The sequence below is a fragment of the Cucumis sativus genome, chromosome 6 (assembly GCF_000004075.3).
Source record: "Cucumis sativus cultivar 9930 chromosome 6, Cucumber_9930_V3, whole genome shotgun sequence".
In the NCBI taxonomy this organism is placed as follows: Eukaryota; Viridiplantae; Streptophyta; class Magnoliopsida; order Cucurbitales; family Cucurbitaceae; genus Cucumis; species Cucumis sativus.
In genome coordinates, this window is record NC_026660.2 from 18,679,605 (window position 1) to 18,699,339 (window position 19,735).

Below are 19,735 nucleotides of genomic sequence, written 5' to 3' on the forward strand. Positions count from 1 at the left end.
TCATTGCATAAAAAAAGAAGTAGTTTTTGCGTTTATTATCATATATTCATAAATATATTAAACATTTCTAATTTAAATTTAAAAGCATTTTAGTTTTCAATTTCAAATCAATAAAAATACTTCTGATCCCACCCATAATTAAGAGTTGATGTTTTATTTCTACTCGTTTTTTATTAAATAATAATAGATAAAATTTGGTAATTGTTTTACGAGTACTATGGAGTACTAACACCCTTTCTATACACACAAATAACTTTCCAAATCATATATGAGTTTGTGTAAACCATTACTTTTTTATTGTTTCATTTGATTAACGATAGTATTAATGTTTCATTTGATTAACGATATATGAGTAGCTTTTTGAAAGAATGTTTCATCTAGTTTTCATTTCTCATGTACATATATTATAATCTATGGTAATAAGTATTTGTCTTTTTAAATATCGAAAAACGAGTCAAAATGTAGTAAAATTTTCTACATTATATGCAATTCATGTAAACGCTAGTAGATGTCTATCAACGTTTATTTATGATAAAAGCTGGTACAAATTTATTATCAATAGGTGTCGGCTGATATGATGGATACAGAAGTGTGTCGAATGTCTGAATCAATTTCTAGTACCATATTTATAAATTTACTATAAGGTCTAACCATATGCTTAAATCCCAAAGGTAAAAACCAAATAGAATGGGCTGGGCTAAGTTTTTGCTTGTGAGCCATCCTTCAGCTTGAGCCTTGTTGGGCCAAACTTAAATGCAGCGGAATCACCAAATGAAAGCGGGCCGTTGGAATCGTGAAAGCCCAATACGAAGGTTAAGCGAGATATCGAGCTTGAAGCTTTTGATTTCGCCGGCTACCATCTAAACTCCGAACCGCCGAAAGCTTTAAGCTGAGTGCTTCTTCTTCCTCAACCTTAAACCCTGCACTGCATAAACCCTAGAAGCATCTCCCATCCAATCGTTCTCTTAGTGAATCAATGGCTAAGCTATCCGTCCGTAGCTCAAGCAACAATGATAAAAAGGGCAAGAAGAAGAAGAAGAAGAGTTCCGGTCCGAAAGCTTTGACAATGAAGGTCAGCGCTCCGAAGGCGAATCCATTCGAAAGCATTTGGTCTCACAGGAAATTTGATGTCCTTGGGAAGAAACGTAAGGGTGAAGAGCGTCGTATTGGCCTTGCTCGTTCCCTCGCCATTGAAAAGGTAGTCTCCCTTGGTAATTCATGCGAATTGATTTATTGAGCTTCGTTTCACTTTTGTTTGATTGTTTTTTTTTTGTTCGGGTGAGGTAGAGGAAAAAGACGCTATTGAAGGAGTACGAACGAAGTCGGAAGTCTACGGAATTTTCTGATAAGCGAATTGGGGAATGGGATGAAGAGCTTGGGGAGTTTGATAAGGCTATTTTACGTTCGCAGCGAGAACTGAAGGTGAATATATTGGCTTGGTTTGAGCATTTGGTGATTCTAGCTTTGTTTGCTTTTAGCTGTTCTGATTGTTTTTTTTTTTCTTTAGCGAAAACTGAGTAAGAGCAGCAAATTTAACTTATCTGATGGAGAAGAAGACGATTATTTTGGAACCCAAAATCTTGGTGCGTTACCTGCAAACGACGATTTTGAGGACGAAATAATACCGGATGACGACGAAGACGAGGCAGCTGCTGCTGAAACCAACAGTACGTATTAAACTTTTGTTAATGTATGGAATTCTATTACTGTTAACAAACACTAGTCCTTTACAATCTACTACTTTTGGTTCATTGAACTCACTTTAGTACCACTCATTGTACTTTGCAGAGGGGGCTTATCGCGACACACAACAAAAAGGTCGTCTTTTAGAAGGAGAGGACGCTGTAAGACTCCTCGCTGTCTATTCTTTTCCTTTTTATTTTATTGTATCATTTCATATATGAGCCAAATTGTTGTTCTATATATCATGCTTGCAATAAACATGAATGTGGGAATTGGCCTTTCAGAAAGTTGTAGCTGAAATTTTACAAGTCTCCCCTGTTGTAATTCTAAAGTTATCTCTTTACAGGGACAAAAAATATGAAACCTTTAACTTTACTGTTGTAACACAGTTTGCCCATTCAACTTGATATGACACGAATAATTTTATACTTTAGTCTATGCTATAGCTTTGTAAATATGAATGTTCTTGGATGAATAACCTTATTGCAATTATGTTTTTTAGCTCATATACGCATATCTGTGTATATTAATTTCAAGGCATTCTGTATCTCTGAAATCAGTGGTTTAAATTTACAGAAACGCAAAAGCAAGAAGGAAGTTATGGAAGAGGTTATTGCAAAGAGCAAATTTTTTAAGGTGAAGAATTTTTTTGTCCAGTCTTTCAGATTCAATGCGTGCAAATTTTTACAATTTTCATTTTCAAGGTGAGTTTTTTTTTTTTAATGTCTCAACCTTTCTTCTCAGGCACAAAAAGCAAAGGATAAGGAAGAAAATGAACAACTAGTTGAAGAATTGGACAAAAAGTTTGAGACGTTGGTCCAGTCTGAGGCATTGTTATCTCTCACTGGTTCTGGTAACTCAAATGCCTTGAAGGCTCTTGTTCAGAAAAGTGTTTCAAACGAGCATTTGAAGAAGGATAATTTGCCTGCTGCTGGAAAGACTGAAACTTTTAATCAGGTATTACATAAACACCATCACTTATCTAAACTCCCACCAAGTTGATTCTGTAGTTCTGATTTTTCATTCATCTTCCACCCTGTTATTGACTTTTCTTATCGAGCTTCAGGATTTTTTAGAGTGCATTCATTTTCCTCCTTTGGTTATGTTTAATTCTTCTCCTTTATTATTTACCTATCAACTTCTTTTCATTTCAATGTTACTTTCTCTCTCCTTTTCTTAATTTTTTTAAAAAGTTAATGTAATTCTGTACTATTTCTAATATTTAGGTCTAAGAAAATGAGGTCTTATTTCTTCATGATGCAGGAAAAACCTGATGCTTTTGACAGACTTGTCAAAGAGATGGCAATGGAAATTCGTGCACGCCCCTCCGACAGGACAAAGACACCTGAAGAAATTGCCCAGGAGGAGAGAGAGCGTCTTGAGGTCTTAGAGGTATTTTAATTCTTTTAACTATGTGATGATGTCCTCGATTCTGTAATATGAACTTTCTTTTGCCAGCTTCAGTTCTAGCTGAATTCATGTTTAAGTGAAGGAAATCAAAGTTTTTTTTTTGTGTCTTGTAGTGTGTTAATATCAGGCATGTTGCTTACCAACATTAAAACTAGCTCATTGTTTGACCTACGTACATCGCAAACCAATGTTAAATAACTCCACTCTAGATTCTACCGACTTCAACAAGGAGTTACCAATTGGCAATCTTCACTTTAACAATGAATTAGTTTCTTTTCATTACATTAATAAAAAGTTATGTTTTTTGTTTTAGAAAAAAGAAATTACCTATTTGGAACCTTATCGGATTAAGAATTTGGATTCAAATTTTAATCCACTTAATTTGTTGTTGTTCAGTTTACTTAGGTACAACAAGTTCATTTAATGATTTCTATTTATATTGATTGGCAAATTATATTTTATCCAAATATTCATGATTGCATGTATAAACATTTTAGCTTCTTTTAAGGATTGTTGATGTAGACACCGCACACGTTTAGTCATTGGTAAGCATAGGCATTCATTCTATCTTGTTGGTGAGATATCTATCACCTGAGACATTGAGCACGTGATGTTTGAGAGTCTGACATTTCTAACTTACCCTTTCCTTTTCTTCTTGGCACTGGCCAAAAGACCTACATTATTTGTTCAAACTTCAAATTTTAATGGCATTTTACTTTTCAGGAGGAAAGACAGAAAAGAATGCTTGCACCAGATAATTCTAGTGATGAAGAAGATGATGATGCTGAAACTGCATTTGTAGGGAAACAGAACTATATCTCTGGGGATGATCTTGGTGATTCATTTACACTTGATGATGAGCGCAATCATAAGAAGGGCTGGGTCGATGATATTCTTAGAAGAAAGGATGCTGATGGCACTGAAAGTGAAGGTGATGATTCCGCAGAAGATTCTGATGATAGTCAAGATGATGAGGATGGGGATTCTGATGATGAATCCGAGGAAGATGATAGCAATCATGGAGTAAAACAATCTTTGAAGGATTGGGAACAGAGCGATGATGACATCCTTGACACTGAATCAGAGGATGATGATGAAGCAAGTGAAGGGGGAAAACAGCAAGATGAAGTTCATCCTAAAGGGAAAGTGGATCATGAAGGCCCTAAAAAGGCACACAAGAGATCCATTGCTAAAAGCAGTAAAGACGATGGAATCTCTGAAGATGCGAAGAAATCAAAAAAGGATACAAAGCATCAAAGTAAACCTGAACTTCCTTACATAATTGATGCACCAGAGAGTTTTGACCAATTTTTGTCGTTATTGGCCAATTGTTCAAATAGCGATATAATCTTAATCATTGGTCGAATTCGTGCAAGTAATGCTATCCAGTTAACAGATAAAAATCTGGAAAAAATGCAGGTATCTTTTTATTTATTTTTATATGTTCACATAATACATCGATGTCTTTTTGTTTTTTAATTCAAGCTATGTTGATATTTATATTGGCCAATTATTATTTATATGTTCGCATAATTCATCAAGTTCCATTGGATAATGTCTGATGGGAACTGGTTTATAAGAAGTCAAACACACATTGTAAGCTTTGGGCGTATTAAAACAACGTATTGATTTTAAACTACTTGGGAATATGTGTGGTGTATTGATTTAAACTATTAATATAGGCTAAGGGAGTCACTATAAAGGAAGGATCTTTATATCTGGTGCAAATGGAGGTTCTCTAGTACCTAGGTGTTTACAGGGAAGTAGTTTAATTACACTGAATCAGTTCTCGTTTTAGTGGTCTTGAATGCATCTTAATTTGTATAGCTTTTACTGGTTCACTTAATAAATGCATCAAGCTTCATTTGTATGTTTGAATCTTCATAAGTTTAGTGGTCAGCTTTATTATGGAAAATACTTATGCTTGTGAAAAGCCTGCACATCGTTGGATGCTTGTGATATTCCCTTCACTCACACACTGAAACAAATATCCCCTCCTTTTTGTTTGGAATATAGAAGTACATTTTCTGTGTTATTGGGTTGCTTTCTAACTGTTGATTTTAATGTCCATTCAGAGATTCTACGGTATACTTTTGCAATATTTTGCTGTCTCAGCAAATAAGAAGCCATTGAATGTGGAGCTACTCAATTTGCTTTTCAAGCCATTGATGGAAATGAGTATGGAGATTCCTTTTTATGCTGCAACATGTGCTAGGATGAGGATATCCCACACTCATCAACACTTTTGTGTTCAGAATAAGAGTCCAGGTTACTATTATGAAACCAATTATTTGCATGGTCCTGTTGGTATATTCATCGACCACCCATGTACAGAACTGAATTCCAATTGTTCTTGCAGAGAATAGCTTGTGGCCTTCTTCCAAAACTCTGATCCTCTTGAGGCTGTGGACAATGATCTTTCCTTGCTCTGACTACAATCATGTGGTCATTACGCCAACAATATTGTTGATGTGCGAATATTTGATGCGTTGCCCCATTTTGACGTGTCGGGATATTGCAATAGGGGCTTTCTTATGTTCTCTGCTGCTCTCTGTATGTTGAGTTAATTATGATCATTTTATTTTATTTTGTGCATAAATGTTTACTATCATTCATCTTGAATGTTAAAATCCTAATTGGACTATAATTTTGTTTCTTGTTTTTTCCCCTCTTTTATTTTCATATGAATGATCTAAGTTGCTTCCATTTTAAGGCAAAGTAGTTCCCCTGGAGTGCATTATAACATCGATGTAGCTCTTTTAGTTACCTATTATAACTTCTAGTCTATTTTGTATTTATTGAGTGGATTTCTTGCATTGTTCTCTGTACCTATTTCTTTTCAAGAATCACCATTTGTCTTTTTCATAAGGGAGACTCCTTTTGAAATGTAGGTCGCCAGACAATCTTCAAAGTTCTGTCCTGAAGCAATAAACTTTCTCAGGACTTTGTTGGCCGCAGCTGTTAGTAGCTCATCATCCTCTCAAAATCCTCAGGTATACTGTAAAGTTCAGACCATTATTTTAAGTAGTAGTTCTTTTTGCTCGATAGATATGTCATCTTCTTAAAATTCTCCATTCTCAGCAGATATGTCATCTAGTGGATTCGCAAGCACTTGGAAAGTTGCTGCATATACAGAATCCTACAAACGAAATTACCCCCCTGGACTTCTTCTTCATTATGAACTTGAATGAAGATTCTTTGGTTTTTAGCTCCGACAATTTCAGGTACCTTTTCTCCTCTTCTTTACCCCTCTCTTTGTTTTTTTTTTCTTTCTTTTGTGGAGATGAGCTAGCAGATAAACAGGTGGTCTAATTCTTTGTTATTGAAGGACCAAAGAGATTCAATTGAACACACTCTTGGTTGATGAATGCAGAAAAATGAACCTTTCTTGAGTTGCCTAGATCTCACCAAATTGTATTAATAAGGAACACGAGTATATTGCAGAAGTTTTTTCTAATAAAGAGAAGAAAGGAACACAAACGTCCATTTGGTGCTTCACCATCCATCATTTGGCAATGGAATGATGGATGATGAACTTATAGAATTGCTTTTTGTTAAGAAGCACAAATGTTTTCAGTTTGTCATTCTCACATTTGGTAGCACAATAGATATAGGTGTTGGACCCTGAGTGTACAATGTTAATATGAGTACAATATTTCTTAGACACTTGTTAAGCATATTAAATAGACAGAAAAAAAAAAAAAAATTCATGCGAAAATTTGTACATTTTAAGCAAGAAAGATGAATTCATATGGAAAAGAGTGATTGTTACTTTGGTTTGGGACCTGCATATCTGAATTAGAGTGAAGACATGTTTACAATGAGAATTGAATCTGTGGGATGATGTCAAATTCAGTCTTCCAACCGTAGCATAAAAGTTTGGTTTTTAAAATTTTCAGGGCCGGGTTGCTGTCAACAGTCACCGAAACTCTTGATGGATTTGTGAATATATATGGTCAATTGAAATCCTTCCCCGAAATCTTCTTGCCAATATCAACTATTTTACATGAATTGGCACAGCAAGAGAACATGCCCGATGTCTTACAAAATAAATTCAGAAAAGTAGCTGAAGCGATCGAAGCCAAAACAGAGGAGCATTATATGGGGCGACAACCTCTTAGAATGAGGAAGCAAAAGACCGCCCCCATCAAATTACTCAATCCAAAATTTGAGGAGAAGTACTTTCTCTTTTCTATTCTCTTTTTAAGTTTTATTTATGCTCCCTTATTCTTTCCTGACACCAAATTGTTGCAACTTGTTACTACTACTTCCACAGCTTTGTTAGGGGCAGAGATTACGATCCAGATAGGGAACGAGCTGAAAGAAGAAAGATGCAGAAACTCTTAAAACGCGAAACTAAAGGAGCAGCCCGTGAACTACGCAAGGATAACCATTTCTTGTCAGAAGTGAAGGCGAGAGATAAGGCTAAGCAGGATGAAGAAAGAGCAGAAAAGTACAAGAAAGCAAGAACTTTCCTTGAAGCACAAGAACACGCTTTCAAATCTGGGCAGTTGGGGAACGGAAGAAAGAGAAGGAAATGAAACTTTTGAACCCAATGTCAAATTGATTTGTGTCTCATGGTCTCCAAGATGGAGCAACTAGTTTTGGTGAACGTCATGGAAAAGAAAGCCAGCCACAACTCGATTCGATCGTATGCGCTCTCGTCTAGTGAACCAGTAAAGAAATTTTGGTAGGAGCTAATATTCATAATTCTCTATTATATTTGTTCCTCATATGCTTCACTGATTTGGTTCACAAGTAGCAATGCCTTTCCGTGTCTTGGGTCGTTTTCTTTATGTACACTTATTGATTGTCTCTCATAAGATAGGACGAGATGAGGCAAATGAAGATGATAAATGAAAAAGAATATATATTATTTTATGTAGAGTGCAATTATACTTTCAAGCTTTCAATTTTGAGGAAGTCAGTTCAATCAAAAACTGATTTCTAAAATTGAAAGTACGAAGATATAATTAATAACAATCATCTCACTCGGAAGTTTTTTATAATGTCCAATTTTTTTTTGCTATTTTAATCAAAATTTGTGGCTTGGATATCCTCTTTTATCATATTGTTTTCAGCAAAATGAAAAAAAAATATATACCAATTGAATGCATTTCCAATGACTTTGCCACTTTTAACGTGTTTTGAGCAAAATAATTAGAAATGAGACCCACAAAATGTCATTTTATATCTAACGTGTGTTTGAACAAAATGTCATCTCTTTAGATTTCGTAACTCTTTGCTTCCCAATCTACCATATTCTTTAGGCTGAATATTCTTAAATAATTTCACTGTTAACTTTCTTTTCTCCCTTAAAAGCTCCAAAATGAGATGTTTTTTCTTCTTTTTTTTTTTAATATTTATTTATTTTATTATTATTCTTTAAAAATGTGGGGTGGGATGATAATCTAGTCGGACAATAGTACAAACAAGGAATTCCTACGACTATTCACCACTAAAAATAAAAATAACAACAAAAAATTAACACGTATTATGAGACCCACCAAGAAATTAATGATGTACCTGTGAGAACTAAAAAAAAAAAAAAAAGCAAACAAAAGTATACGACATTAGCCTAAAAAGAAAAGAAGGTTGCATTGAATTACAAGTTTGTTAGCACATAAATTTTTTCTTCATGTGAGAAATAAGTTTAAATTTTTCCTCAGCCTCCACGAGCTGGCGTATGTCTGTGCTTGTGCTTGATACTCGATCTGGATGAAACTTAAGCAACGCCCTTTTATATGCTGCTTGCACCTGAACCATAAACAACAACAACAAAAAACATACCTTTATTACTTAATTTCACTTCCAACAAGCTCCTAATCTCTTATATCACGTCTATGAAAATTGCGGATTTGAATCAGCTTATCTAATCTAATAGGATTTGTTGGTAAACAAAAGTATCTCTCAACACTTACTTTGTCATTCTTATGTAGTTTTTTTATCACAAGAGTTAGAAGATTAAGAAGGATTCTTTGAGTTCCCTATTAGTAAACTGAAGCTTTGCCTTTTAACCACCATCTAAAGAGAGTTGCCAAATGGTCAAAACATTTCATCGTGTCTTTAATCAAAGTGAAAGAGGAGATTTTAATATTTTCCCAGTCGAGAGGACCAACCAACCTCTGGCAGCAAAAGGGCAGTAAGTAAACAAACATATGATTTATATTTCTCTTCTTCTTGAGACATAGATTATTGATGTGTGATTTTGGACGAGGTAAACTTGCGATGTCAAGTCCAAGATTAGTGTGGTCAGTAACCGAGATGACTTGTATGATTTATTAAAGAATCTTGAGCCGTCGAGCCATTGTGGTGCTTGGTTATGTACTCCAAAACTTATTTTAGTACTAACATGAGCCTGAACTTGTTCAAGTCTTGAGGAAGAGGTCAGTTCAAAAGTTCAGTTGTAAAAAAAATGGGTCTTCCTTCAGATACCATGCGTTATGGACCCTTGGACGTTACCATGAGGTGCTGTATGTGACTTCACATCTAGTCCGTCAAATGCCAATGGATCTAAAGGTGGCAAGGGGAGGCGTTGAAAATATATATAAAAGGTTTGAGTGGAGTCTCACTTGCAAATGCATTTTTGTTGGCTGCTATCAATACAGGTTACTAGGCAATGTTGGTCCTGTTCACCTCACGCATCCTTTTTTGGGATCAGGCAAAACGGTCAGAGCTGACCTTGGCGCATGTCTTGCTATCAGATTGGCCGTTTTTGAAAGACATTCCTTTCTCAGTCAAGTTGGAAAAATAAGTTCTTTGGCCCACATGGATTGAATCGTCCTTTGCAACAACAGTGACCATGTGAAAATGTCACTACTCATCCTGAGGAACTTGAGGTCGAGGAGGCTCCCCCTTTGAGCTCAGTTCCATTTCAAAACTAACTTGTTTGTCTCACGAAAACTAAGAAACGTGGACATTTTAGTCTAGCTAAAGTGTAAGTGTTTAACACGCATTGGACCATTGGACACTCCACACAAGTTGGACACATACCAGATATACTCATTGCCAAGTTACTGCCCACTTTTCCTTTTGGCTGACAGCTTATTTTTACTTCAGACGTTGCCTTCAGAGTTCATTTACCCAAGTTCATTAATCGTGGGGTAAGGTGTTACTGTAATCTACATCGCCGAGGCATTATGAAATAAAATTGAGAACTTTCCAAGTCACATCATTGCCTTCTTTATCCACCATCGCACTTCCAATAAGAATCAAATCCACTACCTTTTGTCTTTCCCATAACAAGTCTGCTTGATCAAAAGAAACCACGAAAGTGGTCATCTTTTTCTAAGTTCCCAACATCTTAGAAATAGCTCTATATATTCCATTTACCAGGCTGATTGATCTAAAACAATCGACTCCAGTTTCCCTTCTTATATCTGGTATTTGAATTCCATTAGTTGCTTCACCAAGGAATAGGAGCTGCTCGTAACCCCCAAGTAAATAAAATTCCCACACAAATATACTAATATGCAAGGAGCATATTGTTTTTGATACTTTGATCTATTGAAAAAAACATGAAACACTCAGGATGGTGATGTTCATATTCATTCAGGAACAAATTTAAAGCATACCTCTTGTGAGGAAGGCTGTAAGCCACTTCCAACTTGAATTCCCAAGCCACGTAACAAGGAGGCCATATCAGTGCAATTCATTTCCAGCATACTAAGCTCTTTTCTCACATCTGCACGAAGTTGTTCCTTCATGTTTATATTCTCCTCATCCTGAAATATGAGAAATGTTAAATGAGAAGAAAAGCATCCTTCTAATAAACTGTCGTGAATTCTGGTAGGTATATCATATATGTAATTAGTTTTCCCTAGCTTACTTATAGACAACCACGATGAAAGATTGAAAAGAATAAACCATTTGAATGGCTTTCCTTGATTTGGAAACAAAAAAGAATAGATGAAAAACAGACAAAACCAATCTGGACCAAATCAATTGGGTTTTCCATTTCAAAAAGAGACGTCCTATTATGATGCTAACTCGGTACCATAGCTTTTTAAGAATCAGAAATTTGAATAACCCCAAAACAAGAGGTATAGTTCAAAGGGAAAAAGAAACAGAATATTACTAACAGCGTTGCATGATGGTTAAAATCTAGCCAGAAACCAAAAAGCTAAAGAAGAGTATATGCAAATACCTTCTTTTGTGTCTCTCTCACTTCTTCTAAACGTTTCATTTGTCTTCTTTGCATGTCTAATAGCCGCATTCTCTCTGCTTTTCTTTTTCTACGCAATTTGTGTGCTTCTTCAGCCTGTAAAGTAGTGGGGGTAAAATTTAGGGGTTATTTTCAGAAATTTACTCCAATAACAAGAACGGGCTTTGAGAATTGATTTTATTCCTTCTAGAACACAGTACGAATCAAAACTCAGAAGCCTATTTTCTCAAGAATGGTAACTTAATGCTGGGGAAAAAACATACATGAGATCAAAATAAGGGAAAATTCATTTTTAATGATCATTTATATACATCTTCTCACTAGAAGACATACTTTATTTTACTCAACTTTCAAATAGTAGGGCACAAAGATCATTCTCCTGGCATAAACGACCTTTCAGAATTTCATAGGAGTTCAACCTATTAACATGTCCAGATCACTTATTGTTACAAGTAGAGCAATGCCAAGGGTTGAAGTTGATGAGCATTGAAAGTTGTTAAAAGCAAAGGAAAGCCTTCAGAGGATGGATGCAGAAACATGCCCTTAACAATTGTAAAATATCATGACAACTAAATTTTCAGTCCATGGTCTCTTTATCTCTGCAAGGAACGCCTCAGCTACTGTAACCCAGTATCAAATAGCCTAAACTCCATGGATTCCCAATCACAAGTTTTTATCATTACACAAAAGTCATCCTAATATACAAGAGACTAACACACTATTTTAAGCCAGTTACTAACAAGTAAACTAACAAATTACCAGACAAAACCATTTAGCAACTAGAAACTAGCAAACTTAAATTTACAATATTACACTGCAATAAACTGTGCCAAGCAAATCCATTGGTGGATAAATTTTCTTTAGTTTGTGAGGTAAATGTAATTGTATTTTATATAAAAAGTCAATTCATGGCCAGACCTGAATTTGTAGCTCTTGTTGCCTTGTTGTCCATTCTTCTTCCATTGCTCGTCTGTATTCATCAGTCTCCTTCAGCCTCTCTCGTTCACAAATCAAACCTTTCGCACTGAGAGGTACTGGAGGACCATTTTCAGTTGAATTGCTCTTTAATTCAGTCAACAAACAGCAGCCACCATTTTCAGCATTTTCAGGACTAGAACACACTTGTACTTCAGATTGCTGCTTCCTTTGATTTTCGACACCAACATTTGTATCAGAATCACCACCATGAGAAGCAGATGCCTTATCTTGGTCTTCTACTGTGAAGAAAGCACGACGATCATCATGCTTTCTCCTCAAAGAAGCCTCTTCCCACTGTTGTCGGAGCTTTTCAAAAGACCCTTCCATAACTTCACAATCAGAACTATCGCTATCTGAGGAACTGCTGTGGGCACTGACATGTAAACCAAAATGATTTCTAGCAGGTGCTTTCCCACAGTTGCTTTGCATACACTTCCCCATAAAAAATGCATATTGTTTTCGGCTTTGTCGACCATCTAACTCTACAAAATGCCGCCGAGACGATGGAGGGAATGTTCTTGAAGGTGAGCAGGCATCCTCATCTGAGCTGCAATCATCTACATATATGCATGAAGGACTTTTTCTGCTTTCTGTTGATATATTGGCCCTTTGAAAATCCTTAGTTACACATTGAGTATCATCGATGATGATAACATCATCCAACCGATAATTCTCAACATCTATAAAAGCAACATTCTCATGACTTCCCTTCGCCATGTTTCCACTAAATCAACTGATCTCCTTCACAATATTATGTATAAAGACAACTTTTACTGATAGAAAACAGAGAAAGCCATTATGTCCCGCAAAGCAAAATAACTTTACAAAAGAGAAGAAACTTTATCATATTAGGGGATTCAAAATCCAATATCAAAGGAGAGCACCGAATGCAAAGGTCTACTCCACGGAAACCAGAACTTTTTTCACCATCATTTTTGCGCCCTATGTAAGAATAAAACTGAACATCACAACACAGAATACTATGGAAATTAAGAAAATAATCATAAGCTAATAAGCTGTATGCTATCTATTTTTTTGTGGTAAAGATTACTGGATGAAACAAGGAATATAATGAATCATGACAAAATTTCTTTAATCCTATATTTCTAAAGTCTTCTTAAAATGGGCTCGTTTACTATAACTTTCTCTTCAATTGAAAGAAAACTATCTTAAGAGTTATCATTAGAACAAGAAAGAGGTATCCTTATAACAAACACATCAAAGGAAAAACTGAATGTTCAAAATTAACAAAGATATGCAATACACACGCACTTGTAAGTTATCCTCTGAAAACGTAACTCCAAAAACGAATTCAAAATGCTCGCCCATATGACATCTAAGAATAAGATTGCTTAGCTTACCACATAAACACACCCACACACATATGTGCGAGCAAGGGTGAATAAGAAACAAGGTAACACGTGAATGTCTTCAAAAGTCATCCAATGTTGCAAGAGAGACTATGATTCCCTACACATAAATCATGGATGGAAAATTCTTAAACCCTAGGGACAACATGCAAAGTGAGGAAAAGTTGATAAAAAAAAACTAGATTCTAAAAGAAAAGAATATTGCAGAAGGTCTAATAAAGATCGTGACATTTCATAACCTCCAGCTATATAAATCCATGCTATATAACACGGTGTCCTCCAAACATCGCCTGCAAAGTTTATACACAAACTTCCTAGTAGTATGTGAAAAGCAAAATCATCATTATCTTTCAACCCCATCATCACGTTTCTTCATTAGAAATCGACAACTCTCAACCCCCATAGTCTCCATTAGTTTGAAATAAGCAACCACACCCTAATCCAATAGAAACCATGAATCGGGAAACAATCGTAATCCCACGTCGGAATCGGGTTCTTGGCAATCCAATTCCAACGGACGCCTTAAGTTTATATTTCCCCTTGAAAAGCAATAAAAGAACCAAAAGTTGAATCCACAAACAGATGATGAAAAACACGAAAAGGGAAGGAGATTCACATCGATACACCCAAGCATGTACAAACGAAGGCAGATTGAAGCAGAATAAACAAATTCAAGAAATTAGGTCATATGGGCAAGGCAGAAATGGGGGAATATGTGGTTGGGCGATGCGCATACCTGAAACGGAGAAGATGTAAAGAGAGAGCTGCCGACGACAGAGATAAGAAGTGGCAGTTGGCGGTGGTTTTGGCGACGGAGAAATTCAATCTCATATATTCCTTCAGTGGGCTCCGGTGGCGGTGGGTGAGAGAATCATTGAATCATTCGTGGATCGTGTTCCGAAAGTTTTGACTGAATTGAAAATTCTTGGGATTAAGTAATTTGAGTTTAGCATAAGGTAGGATTAAGAAGGGAGGAAGCTTGTTGAGGAAAAGTTAGGTTGGGACTTTCTTCTTGCTAACTATGAACAAACCAACTATCAAACATTACTTTATAGGAAAGGTTTCCCAATCATTATATAAACTAAAATCCTTAATATCCTATTCCAAAAACCATTCTAAATTAAAAATGTCTTATCAATAGGTTCGATCATATTCACGATATTTTTTCAATAGCTTCCGATATTGCAAATGTCATTGCATTGTTATTGATTTAGAAAAATGATAGATTTATAAAAACTTTCATTCTGATAGAACTAAGACATGCACAGCGGAAAAAAGAATCGAATTTCTACCCTAATTGCCGCAATTAACATGTAACCCTAAACTAATCAAGTTAGGGTTTTAGGAAATATTACCTTTGAAGCTTTTCAAAAAACTTTGATACCTTCTTGTCAATTCAAACCGAGACCATCACTAGTACTCAACTACTATCCTCTTGGACAAAGAACCGGGTTGTGGGACCCAATTTGGTGTAGAAAGAAATGGAGATAAAATAGAATTGGAAGGTAGAAAATATTTTCTTTTGTTGAGATGTTGGAGGATAATAAAAAAAAGCAAAAGTCTTCAACCATTTAAAAACTCTCCTATTTATAACCTAATTACATGCAAAAATGCATGTAATTAATTTGCCAAATCTCAACACCTAATGTTCCACTAACAATTAGTGGAACTTAGTGGGCTAGGTGTCTATATCTCATATAGCCACATATCCCACTAAGAGTTAGTGGGATTATCCAACAAAATGTTGAATTTTCCCGCTAACTTAGTCCAAGGGTAAAATGGTCATTAGATATTTCAAGTCAAAAGTCAATATTTTGACTTTTTACTATTTTGTCCGTCTTGACTAATTCCAACCTCCCGGCATGAATCCGCAATCATTTTTCCAAAATTTGACTTTTCAAAGTCAAAAGTCAACATTTTGACTTTTTACTATTTTTGACCAATTCCATCCATTCTGAGCTTCTTAGTATGAATCTCCATTCATACTTATAGTATGTATCTATTTCCAATCAGAAGACCAACGACTATATCACTATATTTGTCGGTTTCTCTTTCTTCTCCCAATTCGACTTATTTCATCACACTGTTCTAAGTTTAATCCATATGAGCTAGCAGAGGAACCTAATGGACCTATAGATCATGGGCTCCAACGATTCAAGATTAACTAGCTAAACTCTTTTAGACCGAGTTAATCAACATTCGTTAACTAACTGGTCATTCCACTAAAGTCCCGTAGTTGCACTCCCCTCACTATAGATATATTTGTGTCCATTTGATAAAACCATAATCAGTAAGTTAATCCTTCACAGGTTGCTCGTAACCTTGGCTGGGTCAAAATACCGTTTTACCCCCAAGATTACATCTTGCTCCTTAAGTCCCACTAATCCACTATTGAACAATTGGTTTAAGGTTCAACCTATAAACTTAATCCCTCTCGGGCCAATGAGAGGGTGGGGCCCCTTGTTCAAGACTTGGATTCAGTACTTAGAACAACCTATCTACTAATCCTAAAGCGGGTAGGAGTAAGTTCCATCTTGTACCCTATGTTCCCAGCTATCCACCTGATTTTACCCCTGAAATGGGAGGCTTATTGGGCCAACGCTGATGAGCTGCCCTCACCTATGCAGATCTAAGGATAATCTCATGTGAACAAGAGTTCATAGTTAACTCAGGATTAAGACTAAGTTACCTAGGTCATCAATAATTGAGATAGTCAGTTTTAAACAGTAAACGGTGTTATAACGTAAAAATGACTAATTCATGGTTCAGTCTTATGTAAACATTTTACATAGGATGCCCCCACTTTCATGTCTCTACATGAACGATTCAGGATCACCTCGTTTGTACTACAAAGTGGGCCGCATCCATAGTTTCTCTAAATAAGGCGCCCAACCTTTATTTCATATACTATAGACTATTTAGGCTATATATACTCGAACTTGATCCACGTTTATGTTTACACATAAAGTTCAAGTTTATTCAAAAAATAGCCTTAGAACTTGATTTATTGGATTTAGAATTATAATATTTAATTTCTCAATAACAATTTTATTGAAACAAAATATTATTACAAACTACGAGTTTTAGGACAAAGATTTCCAACAAACTCCCACTTGGACTAAAACTCCTAGTGGTATGAGAGAAACTAGGGCACATGCCCAATAAGTCTCCCACTTGTCCTAGTTTACAAACATCGTGGACCTAAACTGTGTAAGTGACCCTCAAACACTTTAGCCGTGAGGGCTTTTGTAAAAGGATCAACAATGTTTTGTGGAATCAACTATACAAGTCTGTTTTATGCTTCTCCAAACTACTACTCCTCCATTTAGAGTAAATACTGATCCTGATGTAGACTTTCTAACATCTTTATCAGTTTGGAAATCTGAATCAGTGTATCCAGTAAGGATCAGATCCTTTGTACGATACATGAGCATGTAGTCTTTTGTTCTTCGAAGATATTTTAGAATGTTTTTAACGGCTGTCCAGTGATCACGTCCATGATTGGATTGATACCTACTGACCATCCCTACTGAGTAGCAAATGTCAGGTCTAGTACATAACATTGCATACATTAAACTTCCAACAGCGGAAGCATAGGGAATATTTCTCATATCCTCAACTTCTTGAGGTGTCTTAGGACATTGTTCCTTTGACAAATGAATTCCATATCTGTACGGCAGCAGACCCTTTTTGGAATTCTGCATTTTATATCTAGACAACATTTTGTCTATGTAAGATGCTTGAGACATGGCTAGTGTTTTGTTCTTACGGTTTCGAACAATTTGGATTCCGAGAACGTATTGTGCATCTCCCAGATCTTTCATTTGAAATTGCATAGCTAGCCATTTCTTGATATTAGTAAGATATCCTACGTCATTTCCAATAAGTATAACATCATCTACATATAAGACTAAAAATGCTAAAATGGAATTGACGACCTTTTTGTAAACACAAGGCTCGTCAATATTTTGTTCAAAGCCATAAGATTTGATCGCAGTATCAAATCTTATATTCCAGAATCTAGATGCTTGTTTTAATCCATAAATGGATTTTTTAAGCTTACAAACCTTTTGTTCTTGATCTTGTTCTATAAACCCCTCTTGTTGAGACATATAGATACTCTCTTCAAGATTTTTGTTTAAAAAAGTTGTCTTGAAATCCATCTGCCAAATTTCATAATCATAAAATGTGGCGATGGATAAGAGTATTCTAATTGACTTTAGCATGGCAACGGGAGAGATATATAGTCATCTAGTTGGAGTTAGTCTTTAAGTTTGTCTAAAAAGAAACATTTGTATTATATATCTTGTTGTAGTTGTTTCGTCTTTACGTTATAAAAAGAGAATATTATATGTATTGAAAATATTCTTCATTCTTTTTATTTATGTGCATTGTGATTTATTGAGAATCGCTTCTCCAATTTGAAATCATTTGAATAAATGAGTTTTTGTTCATAAATTTAAGGGAAGTAAGTTCAAGTTCTTCCTATAAGAAGTCCATCTCTTAGGAAAAAAGTAAATAACAAATAAAGAAATTTGAAGTTGAAAGTCAGATTTTATAAGCTTTAATTTCTTTTAAAAGATCGTAACTGAACAAGATTGATACAATATTTTTTTAATTGATTATTTTCGTACCCAATAAAACTTTAAATAAATTAATAGCATACTTTAAATTTAAAGTTATTTTGCAACTGACATTTTAGTTTAAATGGTTTTTTAAATGTTAGGGTAGAATTAACAACTAAGTATACCTAAAAGTGATACCTGTGAAAAATGAGATTAAAAATGTTAAATTGGAACATACTAGAATTACCTCAACATATATATAAACTATTGACACATTTGACTCCCCAACGAGATAGAAGCAAAAAGAGTATACAAGTTGTCTGAACATAAAGAAATCCCACATCGCTAAAATTTTCTTTAGAATAGTTTTAATAAAGATGCTCCCAACCTGCTGCTATCGCCGAGCTCAGTAATGTGAGCTTGTAATCCAAATGGAGGCATCAAAGTGGTCGAAAGCGGGTTCAGCCCATCGGGTAGGGTTTCTTCGGATATTATCCTGGCCCGCCCATTCCAAGTAGGAAGCTGGGCCTTGGGCTTTGGGCGAAGGCCTTGAGTCCATTGCCTATAGAGTGGGGGATACCGCGTAAGGCTGGTCTCACAGAGCAGCGTTACCCCCCGCTTCTGTCGGTGGAAGGATTACGGGCCGGTTCCCTCGGGCCCATTGATACTCGATGAGTAGGCCTCTGCCTAACAGCCACATTTTTTTCTTTTCCATTTTTTAACGGCAGATTTGAAATTTCTAATTTTCTTTTTCACTTTACGTTTTCTTCCAGTGGTTAAATCTATATATCATTGAACAAACGTTAATTCCAAAATCAAACAAGTTATAATAATCCAACTTTTTTTAAGATAGAAATATACCAATACAAGAGTTACAAGTTGGTTCGACTAGACTTTGTAGTAACATTTTTTTCTATGACACAGTGAGACTCAAACAATGACGGACATACAAGGGGTGAAAGTAATGGGATCGGATCTATACAATGAAAAGATGCATTATTTGATGTTGAAGAAAAAGAAGAACAATTGTTGTTGTTTTCAACCAGAGGAGGAGGTTGTTTCGATGCACCACCACACGACGGAAAAGAGGTAGGGCGTGGCAACGAGAGAGGGTGGGGAGCACAACGTTGCAACCGAGTCAACGACCTCCGGTAAACGATGTCGTCTCTATGCGCAACATTGGTTTGAAAGCCTGGAAACTCAGCTGCGTCTGCTCCAAAATCCTCCATTAATTCCCAAGCTTTGATGCCTTTGGATCCCTTTGCTTCCATAAAACCAATAATGTCAAACTTATTAAGGAAAGAAAACCCCCATCTTTATTCTTTATTAATTGTTGGAGTTTGATATAAAATTATAAAATTAATTTTCTTATGGTAAGATATGAGTTATGCATAATTTAAATGTCTTCCTTCTTATTCAATTTTTTATTAAGTTAAAATTAAATGTATGCTCATGTTTGCAAAATATAATTCATAATTCATAAAAATATGAAAATTGAGCTACCAAAATTTCACTTCAACCATTAGCAAGTTATTGAAACAAATCTAACCCTATTTTTGTTTTTG

The 19,735-nt window shown here is 35.5% G+C and overlaps 2 protein-coding genes across 4 annotated transcripts; one reads left to right on the forward strand and one right to left on the reverse strand.

Moving 5' to 3' along the window:
* Window positions 1–809: 809 nt before the first annotated feature.
* Window positions 810–8,145, forward strand: LOC101219176 (nucleolar protein 14). 2 transcript variants are annotated; one of them, XM_011659106.2, is made up of 14 exons: window positions 810–1,198; window positions 1,288–1,422; window positions 1,508–1,667; window positions 1,789–1,844; window positions 2,260–2,319; window positions 2,428–2,640; window positions 2,947–3,075; window positions 3,817–4,512; window positions 5,169–5,361; window positions 5,453–5,646; window positions 5,985–6,086; window positions 6,175–6,317; window positions 6,993–7,271; window positions 7,370–8,145. In XM_011659106.2, exons 1-14 carry the CDS (start codon window positions 977–979, stop codon window positions 7,632–7,634), a joined length of 2,847 nt encoding a protein of 948 aa, XP_011657408.1. In that variant the 5' UTR covers window positions 810–976; the 3' UTR covers window positions 7,635–8,145. The 2 variants fall into 2 exon arrangements, with proteins under 2 accessions (XP_011657408.1, XP_011657409.1); XM_011659107.2 differs by having other exon boundaries at window positions 813–1,198; window positions 6,178–6,317.
* A 371-nt stretch (window positions 8,146–8,516) lies between these two features.
* Window positions 8,517–14,638, reverse strand: LOC101218935. 2 transcript variants are annotated; one of them, XM_031886737.1, is made up of 6 exons: window positions 14,342–14,638; window positions 13,597–13,705; window positions 12,176–13,177; window positions 11,240–11,353; window positions 10,668–10,817; window positions 8,517–8,850 (listed from the first exon to the last, which is right to left on the reverse strand). In XM_031886737.1, exons 3-6 carry the CDS (start codon window positions 12,950–12,952, stop codon window positions 8,710–8,712), a joined length of 1,182 nt encoding a protein of 393 aa, XP_031742597.1. In that variant the 5' UTR covers window positions 12,953–13,177; window positions 13,597–13,705; window positions 14,342–14,638; the 3' UTR covers window positions 8,517–8,709. The 2 variants fall into 2 exon arrangements, with proteins under 2 accessions (XP_031742597.1, XP_004144161.2); XM_004144113.3 differs by lacking the exon at window positions 13,597–13,705 and having other exon boundaries at window positions 14,342–14,636.
* Between the last annotated feature and the right edge of the window lie 5,097 nt (window positions 14,639–19,735).

Coding starts and splice junctions, on each gene's coding strand:
- LOC101219176 (XM_011659106.2), top strand. CDS start 977: ATGGCTAAGCTATCCGTCCGTAGCTCAAGCAACAATGATAAAAAGGGC. Junction 5,362..5,452: donor TGTTCAGAATAAGAGTCCAG/GTTACTATTATG, acceptor TTGTTCTTGCAG/AGAATAGCTTGTGGCCTTCT. Junction 5,647..5,984: donor TATGTTCTCTGCTGCTCTCT/GTATGTTGAGTT, acceptor TTTGAAATGTAG/GTCGCCAGACAATCTTCAAA.
- LOC101218935 (XM_031886737.1), bottom strand. CDS start 12,952: ATGGCGAAGGGAAGTCATGAGAATGTTGCTTTTATAGATGTTGAGAAT. Junction 10,818..11,239: donor TGAGAGAGACACAAAAGAAG/GTATTTGCATAT, acceptor CTCATATTTCAG/GATGAGGAGAATATAAACAT. Junction 8,851..10,667: donor TACAGCCTTCCTCACAAGAG/GTATGCTTTAAA, acceptor TTTATGGTTCAG/GTGCAAGCAGCATATAAAAG.